At 32.1% G+C, this 12,572-nt stretch overlaps 2 protein-coding genes across 2 annotated transcripts; both read right to left on the bottom strand.

The window, feature by feature from the left end:
• Positions 1-1,184: 1,184 nt before the first annotated feature.
• LOC132723583 (uncharacterized) lies at positions 1,185-3,900 on the bottom strand. The gene is made up of 4 exons (XM_060708338.1): positions 3,739-3,900; positions 3,266-3,564; positions 2,389-2,641; positions 1,185-1,359 (listed from the first exon to the last, which is right to left on the bottom strand). Exons 2-4 carry the CDS (start codon positions 3,538-3,540, stop codon positions 1,291-1,293), a joined length of 597 nt encoding a protein of 198 aa, XP_060564321.1. The 5' UTR covers positions 3,541-3,564; positions 3,739-3,900; the 3' UTR covers positions 1,185-1,290.
• A 3,727-nt stretch (positions 3,901-7,627) lies between these two features.
• LOC132723582 (uncharacterized) lies at positions 7,628-11,960 on the bottom strand. Its single transcript, XM_060708337.1, has 4 exons — positions 11,889-11,960; positions 11,435-11,720; positions 9,925-10,189; positions 7,628-7,784 (listed from the first exon to the last, which is right to left on the bottom strand). The coding sequence occupies exons 2-4, from the start codon at positions 11,680-11,682 to the stop codon at positions 7,716-7,718; spliced, it is 582 nt and encodes a 193-aa protein (XP_060564320.1). The 5' UTR covers positions 11,683-11,720; positions 11,889-11,960; the 3' UTR covers positions 7,628-7,715.
• Positions 11,961-12,572: the final 612 nt, after the last annotated feature.

The raw sequence follows: 12,572 nt of genomic DNA, 5'->3' as shown, positions 1-12,572 counted from the left end.
AAAAAATATTATCAGTTTTTTCTACTTGTAATAGGGTTTGTAAATCCTGATCAGACTGCGCGGATGCGCAGGCTGGTCTGGATCCATGCTGGTCGCAAACCCATTATGTTGGTTTTGTCATGGCGCGGCTCATTTTTTTTCTTCAATTTTTTTCTTTGTTACAATAAATAGTATCTGCTTTAAACTTACGATAATTCTTCATCACTCAGAACATGTATGTTCATAAGTCTAGCATGTTTATTTCAAGAGTTATCTCCTCTTTAGTTTAAGAATTTTTCTTTTAAAAATATTATATTCTGGTAACAACTAGGGATGTTTAAAGATTTACCCTCATAGTGTCTGTCAGCTCGTCTGTCTGTCCGTTCCTAAAAACTGTTTCCTGAGATCACTTTTAAAGACCTTGGAACTTTTCCAATAAATTTACTTAAAGTGACATTATGCTTATTTTTTCATTGTCAGATAGAGTTGATTGACTAGAATATATTTCAAAAGATTGACTTTTATAATGGTAACTGACCAATAGTTGATCTTGGAAAATGTTTATGAAAAAAAATAAATCTGCCTTAAATAAAAAATTGTCCCATTCTTTTTAAAATTGAACGTTATAGGTAAATTCTGGTGTATGTTTGCAGAAATTTCCATGGGTAACGTGAATTATATATCAGTCATGCGAAGTAAATGATAAAATCTAAAGTAATAAATGTAAACATTTTTGATTTTCACCTGTTCACTTATTTAAAAAAAACCCTTAGATGGGCATGATGTTACTTTAAAATACAGAAAAGTTGAAACTTTGTTATTCATATTCATCCTGAGAAAATTGGACCTTTTGACTATCTGTTACATAAACACAATTTCCTTACTAGGCATGTAAACTCAAGGCATTACTATGATACAGATAAACTAAGAACTAAATTGATTGAAGTTCATTCATTTCTACCACAATGGCATAATTGAAGAGCCAATGTTGCTTGTGTTCTTACTTTTGTATAGCTTGTAATACTATGATACTTGTGTGTTGTTGTATACTTTGTATATCATTAAAAGTATGATATTTTACATGTTTTTTGCAGAAATATGTTTAAACTAATAAAAACCAGTAAGCATCCATCCAATTAATAACCGAAAAGAGCACATGATCAAACATTCATCAAAACAAGTATAAAAAATAACAACAAAGAAAGTCCTTGTAAGATTTATTCTATTTTCTTTTATTGAATTTACCATTTCATTAATGCACATGTATGTTTCTTATGCAGAATATCATAGCATAATAATATTCTTGTCAAATTACTTGTTTGAGAATATTTTCCTCCATAACTTCGATCGGACAGAATTTTTCTTTTCCAGGTTGTTATTCTGAAAATAATAATAATAATAATAATAATAATAATAATAATAATAATAATAATAATAATTAATACTTCAAGTGTAATTGCATTCTGTTTTGGTGATGGTCATATGGGTTGAATAGTAAAAGAAGTCCCCAAATGCTAATTACTATGTACATTGTTTCAGCCAAGTGGATGGGGTAAAGTCAAGACAAGTCAAGTAAATTTTATTTATAACAAGCACAACATAGGCTCTAATGAGTTTCTTGCAATGGCTTCAGGACAGGTTGTTTAAGTTATGGTTGGCTACTGAGAATTAAGATAACTGAATGTATACATGTATATTCATCAATAACATCTAATTAGCTCAAATTGTGCATTTTGATATTTTTTTCTTGCCCTGTATATCCTATAAACAGATATATGATTAAAATATGTAATATTTTTAACATAAGAACTAAGCAACACTGAAGTAAAGTATAGATAAAGCTGCATGCCTCTAGAAAAGCAAAAATATTAAAAAAAAAAACCTAACTTGAGCAAAATGTACTAAAATTTTAAAAATGTAAAAAGGTTCAAGATTCAAGTAATACTTTACATGTGTGCGATTAATGGCTGATTTTGTAATATTTATCATCATATTTCTATTGCGTGACTGTTGAATAATGGGTCAATTTATTATTAAATATGTACACAGAGTGTGCACTCGTAATATATTACACAAACACGTGTTGCTAGTTCTATCGTTTAATGAATGTTCCAGATAAATGAGTGGCGGGAAAATAATGGACATGTGCATTACAGTATTTTTGCACATTTTGACCCCTTTTTGGTAATATACGTGTAAATAACTTTTTTCGTAATATATGTGTAAATAACTTTCTTTGTTCACTTTACAATATTCTATTTTTTAATACGTTTTCAAAATTTTCATGATCTCAAGCATGAATCTGGAGGCATGCTGCATTATGGCTACATGTATGTAATTATGTGTAAAAGGTGATTAAAGTGAACTAGTAACGATATGAATATTCATAGGTAAGGTCAATACAATCACCTTTAAGTACTCATCCAAAGTATAATATTCTGGTTCCCCGCATACTGGTGGCTCGCTTATCAGTCCTTCAGCTGTTTCTTCTGCCCAATCATATTCCAAATTATATGCAACGTCACAATGGCTAATGGAAAGGGTGGGTGAGGTGACGTAGCCCATCAAGAAGTATGTGTTACCAGGGTGAAGTCTCCGAAGACATCCCCCGATTCCATTAATTGTTATAACTTTCACCGCATCTTCATATATAGGTGTTGACCTTACAATGTATATATTTTTGGTAAAGTTTAACATAAATCACTGAATGATTGGCTTAAATTGATAATTATAATAATCATTGACAATAGCATAAATGTATCATTATTATACAACATTGTTAAATCCGTGACTGAAATGGTCATGGGTATAACAGATTATCTTAACAAAGATATAACAGATATTTTTCATTCAATCAAGTTACACAATTAATATTCTTGCATAAAACTGAGCATGCAGCTATACATAAACATGTAGGTTAAAAGATTTTCGTTAACGGATGAGATTGACGTCAGCACGCGCCGTTAAGGCACGTTTTTGATGTTGTTTTTTTCCATATTAAACGTAATTCAGGGCATCATGTAAAATGGCTGACTGCAGTTTGGCTGACCTAATGACGGCCCTGGTAAATTCAAAATCAAAACAAAACAGTCAAATAATATCACAATTGTGTACGAAAAGAATCTCTGTATGAAAAGCAAATAATTAACGAAACAACCAAATTATACGCTTTACTTTTTTAAAGAAAAGCTTTAAAGCACGAAACAGCAGGTGTATAAACAGTTCAAAATGGATATGCAGATTATATTATTTTTAATTAATTCAATAAAAAAAACTTGGTACTTACTTGTACACATCTTCAATTTCAATTTCATATGTATATTCCAAATATTTGTTGTATTTGGACAGCCACGATTCTGTTGTGGTAGAAACGCCTTCTGGCACTCCCTGGTTTTGCCATGGAGGTTCTAATTCGGTAAGAACTTTAGCCTTGATGACGAAATTACTTGTACAGTATAAACTTTCCAAAGGCATCCAGGAACATGAGCATCCCGTGCAAAAATTCACGTTCAGAACCACGAATAAAGTGAAGAAAGCGAGTTTTAGATGTTGGCTTTGCATGACTGTATGTTGTTGACGACTCTCCTAGCAAAAACACAATCAAAAATTATCAAATTCTTAATGTCGGAAGTTTTTTTCCTTCTTTTCTTGTATATTTAGATTAATTCAAAATGATCTTTATCAATATGACAGTGAATTTGTAAAAGATATTGTTAAATTTAAATGTTTATTAAATCTAGGTTAAAAGTTTACCCTCACCTTTATTGCTGTCTTTTAACGCCGTTTTTATGACACAAAATGTTTAACCGTTATACAGTGCTGGAAAAACAATGTTCGGGGACTGAGAGAAAATTCAGCATATTATTATATTTCAAATGAGGATTGATAGTGCAATAGCGATAATGAAGTCATTAAAGTTAATGTACCAATGCCCTTTACATAATGTAAAGATTTGTGCTGTTGTTGTTGTAGTTGTTGTTTTATATAATATTAGAAGGTCTTAATTGTTCGTAACTGATTATTTTTATTAATCGCTTCCAGCAGGAAATGAATTTAGTTATTTCTAAATATATACAGTGTACCTTAACAAAAAAACAATGATAAATTGAAAATAATTGCAGTTTTATTTAGCGTATCTGTAAATGTCGTCAGTTAAATACGTAATATGTGCGCCATTAGAATAAATGCAAGGCATTCCATATTTCAGAAACTATTCTGCCTATAAGCTGACTATACTAAAAATGTCAATTTTAGAATTTTCATGACACTATGGGAATTCTATGTCGGCTTACTCTTACACTTTCGTATATCACGCCTGGTAAACGATACTTCCGAGCTAGTACATGTCACTAAAATCAGGTGTCAACAAAGGTAAAGGGTTGTCATTCCTTTACTGGGAAACGCCACCACAACTACATTTCAAATACAATTATAACAACTTTACGTTTTCTGGAAAATATAATAAAATATACATGGTTTAACATTCTCCGAATTTCGATATTTGGTGTAGAGTTTACGACATATACAAAAAATGAAAACCCAAAACCTTTGTTGACACCTGATTTTAGCGACATGCACTAGCTCGGAAGTAGCAATAGAGCGATTTACCGTATACGTCCTAAAGAGGAAGCTCTATCGTTTACCAGTTCAAAGTTTTTGGTTTGCAAGTGCGCTAGTTGGACTTCGTCCCAACTAAAAAGGGGAAAAGAAATACTTTAAAAGATCATTGGTGAAAATGACTGTCCGGCAACCATTTTTAGGCGACTTCTATTCCGTCGTTATCTATTAATATATAGCGAATATTTTATATTATTGTTTTTGATATTCGATATACGTTAATTCACATATCTTAATTTGATCTACTATGAAATATACTGTTTAGTTCTTGTTTCGGCCATAGGTGTTCAGAATTCTGTGTTTCCTTTACACAATTCCTGTACATTATATTAAACATTGTATTATCGCATTGTTTAAAGTTTGATTCTAGATATAAAAAAAAAAGATTAAGGATTTAATTTTTTTTAACGCAGAAAAGATTTTGGGGTTTATATCCGAGCAAGACTTTACGTAATTATAATACATTCTGTGTTATTATCGGATATAATATCAGTTGTAGTTTAACCCTTAGTCTGCTGGGGACAACTGTTTCCACCCATACGACCAAGGCAAAGTTACACCAACCGGTATACAGTATATGTCTGCACTGTCCGCTTTTCAGTCAACACACCTTGAATTTTTCCTAAAATTATAAAAAGGTCTTGTCCGGATAGAAAGATGGGCAATTCCATTCAAGATATTAAACGATTTCGGACTTCAGCGCTTGCGATATAGCCCGACCCGAACTTGTATCATTATTGCACACTTGTCTGCACCGAAATTCCTCTAAAATTGAAGAAATAGATGGATATTTTCGATGAAAATATCATGAAACAATTGTTCATTTTGAAGTTTTACTCAGTGTTATCGGGCTATCATAATTCTGTGTGTACGTTTTTTGTGTGCATGCAGCAGTGCACAAAATGTGTACATGTACCATAATTGGGAGTTTGTATATAGACAGCATTCACGGCAGACAACATAATTTAAGCTAACCTTTTGAAAGAGGTTTCATGCTCAACTTATATTAAATATCATGTAAAAAATATTACATGCCTAAGGTTAGGAGTAATTTATTTTATAAAAAAAATAATATTTATCTTTGACATTTAGAATTTCTAGATATTCTGACATATTTGCAAGTTTGCATACAGACAATTTTATACATCGAAATTCTTTTGTTGAAACGTTGTATTCTACTCACAATGAACATTGATTGATATTTTACATTTAGACGATAGGAACATACGAAATCAAATTAATGTTTTTACATTATTTTTTTTTAAGAACCATGTCTGCCTAACTATTATTCATATTGAACTTTAAAAGAAAATCATTCTTGTATGGAACATAGAATGTTCTAGAAATCTTTGCAATTCACTCTATGCTATGTTTGCGCATGAACTCTTATACTGCACGTTTGTAACGTCGTTTTTCATTGGATAATCGTGACGTTTATCTAATTAGTTATAAATTTTTCTGACTGGTTGTATGGTCCTATATAAACGGTTGTATATTATAACCCTGATTATCCAATGAAAAGCGACGTTACAAACGTGCAGTATTATAAAGTTTTATATTATACCTCATTTGCATACGCCCTTCTATATTTAATATGACGTCATCCGGTCCATAAACCGCATACAGACCGGGGGCGGTCCATAATTCTTATAAGGACTGGATGACGTCATATTAAATATAGAAGTGTATGCAAATGGGTTATAATATTTTATTTTGTTGTTCAATGATTCATTTTACTAAATTTATTGTTATGTTTCACATAAATTTATTACATGTTGATCAAAAGTCATGTTTTGTCTTTAATGTAATTATAAATTTTATTTATGCAGTTTGTGAAATTCTTAAAGTCCGGGTTTTTTGCCCAGTAACATTAACATTTGATTTGATTAACAAAAATGGAAAACTAAAAGAAGAGCCTGATTTTTTGCTGCATCTCTTGAAAATGATAAAAAAAAATACGCCTAGATATTCTACACACTGAACAGATAAAATTATTATTTGAAAGCAAATTATAGTAAAAAGGACAGCAACATGTACAAAAGGAATGAAATGATTTATATTCGGTATAATATAACAAATAAAACATGGCATTGCAAGTTAACGGACTGGTTGGTCAGACCTCGGAAGGTATAATGGCCCTCAGCGCATATACATGTAGCTTCCTCAGTCTGACCAACCAGTCCGTAAACTTGCATATTGCCCTCAAGGCCATGTTTTATTTGTTAAATATACACGACTGCTGTCGATTTATGAAGAAACTTTACTTTTTTCTTTAAAAAATGATGCTTGCTGTATTATAAATTCGTTATAAATATTTCTGACAGGTTATATGGCCGTATATAAACGGTTGTTTGCAATATAACCCTCGCCTAGCGGATCGGGTTCTATTTAAAAACAACCGTTTATTTAGGGGCCATATAACCTGTCAGAAATTTTTATAACTAATTATATACTAGTATTATAAAGTTAAAACCAAAAAATGAAAATATATCAAGCTTATAAGAACCAGTGAAATGGACTGCCAACAAAAGATGTCTTTCATATAAAAGATTTTATATAAATATTATCTTGTAAATAGGTACCATGTAAGTTTTTTTCTGTCGAAATCAACAGAATAACAGAGGAATTCAAGTTGTAAGTCATTATTTGTTAGGAGAGAGTATATAAATATCATTACAGTAAAATAATCATACCGAGGAGAAAATACTTTTATCCCAGCCGTTAGCCGAGAAATTTTTAGAGAGATGATATTTTGCTGTTCCTCACAAAAATGTGTGTTATTTATTTATTACCCGAACAAATACTTCAGATTTTTACTATGAAAAAGTATTGTTACCTATGAAACAGTACAGATTTTTAGTCACATGGTACACTTGAATTAACAGTAAGAATAACTAGCATTGGCCTAAGAGAAATTAACACACCATAAATAGTTAGGGGCAATAATAAGTATCAGGGAGCCGCCATTTTGACAATATTCGTAAAAGGGGACTTGTAAGTGTTCTTTAAAGCCGTTAGACAACAAAATAAATTTTGGTTATATCATTTATTTCATTAATTTTCTATCTGCCGGCATCAACACTAAAATATCTGGAATTAAAAAATGTCTCCGTGTAAAACTATCTATGAGAGAGTATTTTTCTCCATAAGTTCGGTTCTGAAGACCTTTTCTTTCCGAAGTTATTTCTCTGAAATTAAAACAATGACAATTACTGACACAGGATTAAAAACAATGGTAATTACTGGCACAGGATTAAAAACAATGTCAATTACTGAAACAGGATTAAAAATAATGGCAATTACTGAAACAGGATTAAAAATAATGGCAATTACTGAAACAGGATTAAAAATAATGGCAATTACTGAAACAGGATTAAAAACAATGGTAATTACTGAAACAGGATTAAAAACAATGGTAATTACTGACACAGGATTAAAAACAATGGCAATTACTGGAACAGGATTAAAAGCAATGGTAATTACTGACACATGATTAAAAATAATGGCAATTACTGAAACAGGATTAAAAACAATGGCAATTACTGAAACATGATTAAAACAATGGCAATTACTGAAACAGGATTAAAAACAATGGCAATTACTGAAACAGGATTAAAAATAATACACTGTGGCAAGGCGTTTACCACAACTTTTCTGCGCAACGTCAAAATATCATACTTCAGCCCGAGACACCGTATCTTTCTGGACAAAATAGTATAATGGCGGACTAATCGAAATGTACGAAATAGCTAATAAAATATCTTACAGCTAGACATTTCAAACTTATTCCAACTTTTTTAATTATTCTATCGAAATTTTGAAAAAGAAATCATCGTTAATCTAGCACAAAACAATGCGAAAAACGTCACATATTTCGAAGAAATAGTGTTTACAAAAAGTCATCTCGACTTCAACATGACTCGTACTTGTCACAAAAACCTGTGCACGATTTGTTTTGGCTGACGAGACCGTAAACCTGTATTTCTATAAGCATAAATTAAGGTTCCATACAAAAGGGTGTATTTCTTTCGTAAATTTTTGGGAATATGTGTTGGAAAAAGTCCTACTGACATGAATATTGGAGCACCGCACAAAACTGAATTCCAAAACTAGTTTTATTTCCGAAAGACTGATAATTACTGGCATTGTTTTCTTTTGCACTATACTTTACAAGTAACTGTAGACTTACAGATATTCTATCATGTTTTATGAAACTGTTCACTTTCTCTTTTATTAATAAAATGTTATTTTATGAAAGACTTGAAGGTCGAATGTCCAAAATACCAATTAGATAAGTGCGATGGTCTCAAAACCTGGAAACAATGTGCTCGAAAGGACTAATCACAACAAAGTTACATGAAAATTGCAGACTCGGAAGACTAGTAAGTTGATTTTTTTTTACATAATTTTCGAATTTCTTCAAATGCATAAACCCCACATGTATATATCTCTCGTCGATCGAAGTAACTGGAAAAAAAAACAGAAAAAATGTGCGGTGATTTAAGGACGAATGATGCGGTGTTCACATCTTACTATTGTTCAAGTTGTACGGTGCCTAAATACACACGTGGAAACATGAAAATCATATCAAATATACAAAAACAGGTTTTTAAATGGTGTAACTCGTTCAAACGACAATAATGTACATTTTATATTACATTTCGATCAGTCATATGAACTAACGGACTAGAAAGTCGTTATATTTCGCAATCAAAGCAATATTTTTCACAGTATGCCCCAACTGTTTTCACTTGGTGAAGCATTTTGCATATACATGTAGTAAAGAGTAATAATTTAAGCTTCAAAATAAATGACACATTCGATGGAATGAAAAATTCTATGATTTTATCTTGTTTTAGGCAAATGACCATCTGTTTTCTGGTCGTATGCAGACTTGACATCTATTTTTATGACAGAATGATGCGGTACGTGTCTCGGTCAGAAGTATGATATTTTGACGTTGCGCGGGAAAGTTGTGGTAAACGCGTCTATCACGTATAATAAGAAATGCGCCATCTTAGTCGTATGAGTTTGATCAGATGGACCACCTTGTACGTATTATTTATGAATGTATGAACGGGCACTATGAAGTGGTATACGTTTTTTAAAGCTTACTGGACAGTTACCTCAGATGCAGCCAGATTGTCTTAAAAAGATCTTTATCTTACTATCTATATTATCAAACTATTTTCTCTGGTGGAATATAGGCATACTAAGAAAGCTGGCACGGGCTGTGAACCGTAAAATTCATAGATTCACGCAGGCAGATATAATGGAATGAGCATGATACAAGATTTATATATGTTGAATTAATGTCAAAACGACCACCTGTGCGTACTCGTCCGTAGCGTAATATTCTGGTTCCCGGCATACTGGTGGATTGCTTATCAAATCTTTAGCAATTTCATTTGCCCAATCAATGTTCAAATTAAATGCTCCTTCACAGAGACCTATAGCAAGGGTGGGTTCAGACTGCCATGAGGTGACAAAGCCGATCAAGAAGTACGTATCACCGGGTGTCAGGCCGGGTACACAGGTCTCGAATCCTACTTGTGTTATTATTTTCCGAGCATTTTCGTAACTTGGCGTTGACCTTTTTAAAAGGAATATATATATACATATGTATTGTAAATTTGAAAATTGTGTTATTTTACGAAATGTTGTTAGTCGGCTTAAATTGGTAATGCAATTTTTCATCAATCTGTAAAGTACATTACCTTATACGATATAACATAATTTTGAAGAAGCGTATGCATGGTTCGGAACATCTCGGCTTTTATTAATTATCCGGAGTTTGACGAAAAGGATCGAGAATATTAAATATTGATAAAAACAATAGGTACGAATCATTTAAATATTCTTACAAAAATATTTCTTCAAGTTTATCAAGTATAACATGATTTAATATGACATTTATACTAAATATAAAATGTTTTGTTCGAAAACATTTTATTATCAACATTCTTTGGTGTTTTTTATCACACGTGATATTAATACTATCAACAAATATTTATGGTTTTGCTAAAAAAAAATTAGTTTCCATCATAGACCAATTCACTTTATAAATGTCATTTTTGTCTTCAATTAAATTGTAAAAACCAGTAAAACCACCCAGTATAGTATGCAACTACACTTCATGTTAGCTGCATAAAGTACTCATCTTTTAAGTATACTGCTTTGCGCACTTTTGCAAATTTATGACTAGACTAGTGTCCATCTACTTGCCCCTGAACGCTGTGGGTTCGAATCCCGCCAGGGCTTTACGATTCTTTCATGTGATCGCGTTAGGTTACGGAACTTCGGTAGTTCTAATCAGGTTCGCCACAAATCTTCCTCCATCAGTAAAACTTGTAAGTCGCTTTATGACCTTACTGTGTTGGTGTGACGTTTTAATGTGTAAAAACTAACATGGACTTTGCATGTCCTATATAATTATATGGTTAACTGTTGGCAGAAATATGCCACCATATATAAGATATATTATAATATTAAAGGAGACACTACAGTAATTATCGTGTAAAATTAAATGATTAATGAGCCGCGTAACGACAAAACCAACAACGTGCGTTTGCGACCAGCATGGATCCAGACCAGCCTGCGCATCCGCGCATTCTGGTCAGAATCCATGCTGTTCGCTTACAAACCCTTAACAAGTAGAGAAACTGACAGCAAACAGCATGGATCCTGATCAGACTGCGCGGATGAGCAGGCTGGTCTGGATCCATGCTGGTTGCAAACCCATTATGTTGGTTTTGTCATGACGCGGCTCAAATAATCCATGTGTAAACTAGTCATTGTTAGAACTTATTGTACGGTTTAAGAGATATTTTGCACTTACCTGTAGACTTCCTCAATTTCAATTTTATATATATATTCCACATGTCCAGTGTAGATAGGAAACAATGATTCAGTTGTAGTCGGCAATGGTGGCACTGTCTCAGTAAGAATCTTGGCCTTGATGACAAAATCACTGGTACAGTATCTCCGTGCTAGCGGCATCCAAGAACACGAGCACCCCATGCAAGCATGTAAGTTCATAAGCACAAAGATGGCACACCATGCCAGTTTAAGTTGACAGGTTTTCATGACTCCTTTTGTTGCTTTACAACGTAATGTAACAGACTGAATAAAACATAAAATGATAATTCAATAAAATTTGTGTGAAGTCACTTATCGTATTGTTTTAAATGAAAGTGATCGTTGTTTTTTATGCAATAATAATGTTTAATACAAAGTGATAAATCAAGTAAGAAAATCTAGCATTTGATATTTAAGATTTCGTTTAAATTATTTTGCTCCTATCAAGTTTTCTTGAATATCAACTCTCCTTACAATACTGGGAAAGGGTAAGTGAACTTTCAGTTATATTCATATCTAGAGTAATAACGGTTATTTCATCATCAAAATTAATCGTATCAGTGTCCTTTGAATAAATTACTAAACAAACGTTTTTTTTTTAAAGAATTTGGTAGTTTAGCAAATATGTTGATACATGATAATTCTAGTTGTTTGATATAATTTAGTAGATTCTGATTTACAATTCATGAAATTCCAGAAGGAGATAACGCGGTGTCTAAATGTAAAGTGATTTTTTTTCTATTTGTACATGATAAACAGATTTATAGAAAGCCCAAATGACATTTATTTGATCTGCACATGTCGCCAGTGATCTGTGTAATTTGTCCATATCCAAAATTAGTACGTCTCATTATCCATGTATTTTTAAAGAGATTATTGTGTTTATGTTTTGTACTTGTACTGAATTTGTAATCATCATCATCATCATCATCATCATCATCATCATCATCATCATCATCATCATCATCATGATAGCATGGTTAATGCTACAACCATGTCTCTTTATCGGTGCATGTATTGCAGTAATGTCGTTTTCGGAGCAAAACAACGTGAACAACGTGACACTAAAACTTGCCTAGGAACGCCTATATATCAGCTAAATATACCTTTCCGAAAAA

The sequence above is a fragment of the Ruditapes philippinarum genome, unplaced genomic scaffold (genome assembly GCF_026571515.1).
Source record: "Ruditapes philippinarum isolate M1 unplaced genomic scaffold, ASM2657151v2 ctg6497_1_1_1_1, whole genome shotgun sequence".
Taxonomy (NCBI): Eukaryota; Metazoa; Mollusca; class Bivalvia; order Venerida; family Veneridae; genus Ruditapes; species Ruditapes philippinarum.
The sequence above is the reverse complement of the archived record's forward strand: the minus strand, read 5'-3'. Positions and strand labels throughout refer to the sequence as shown.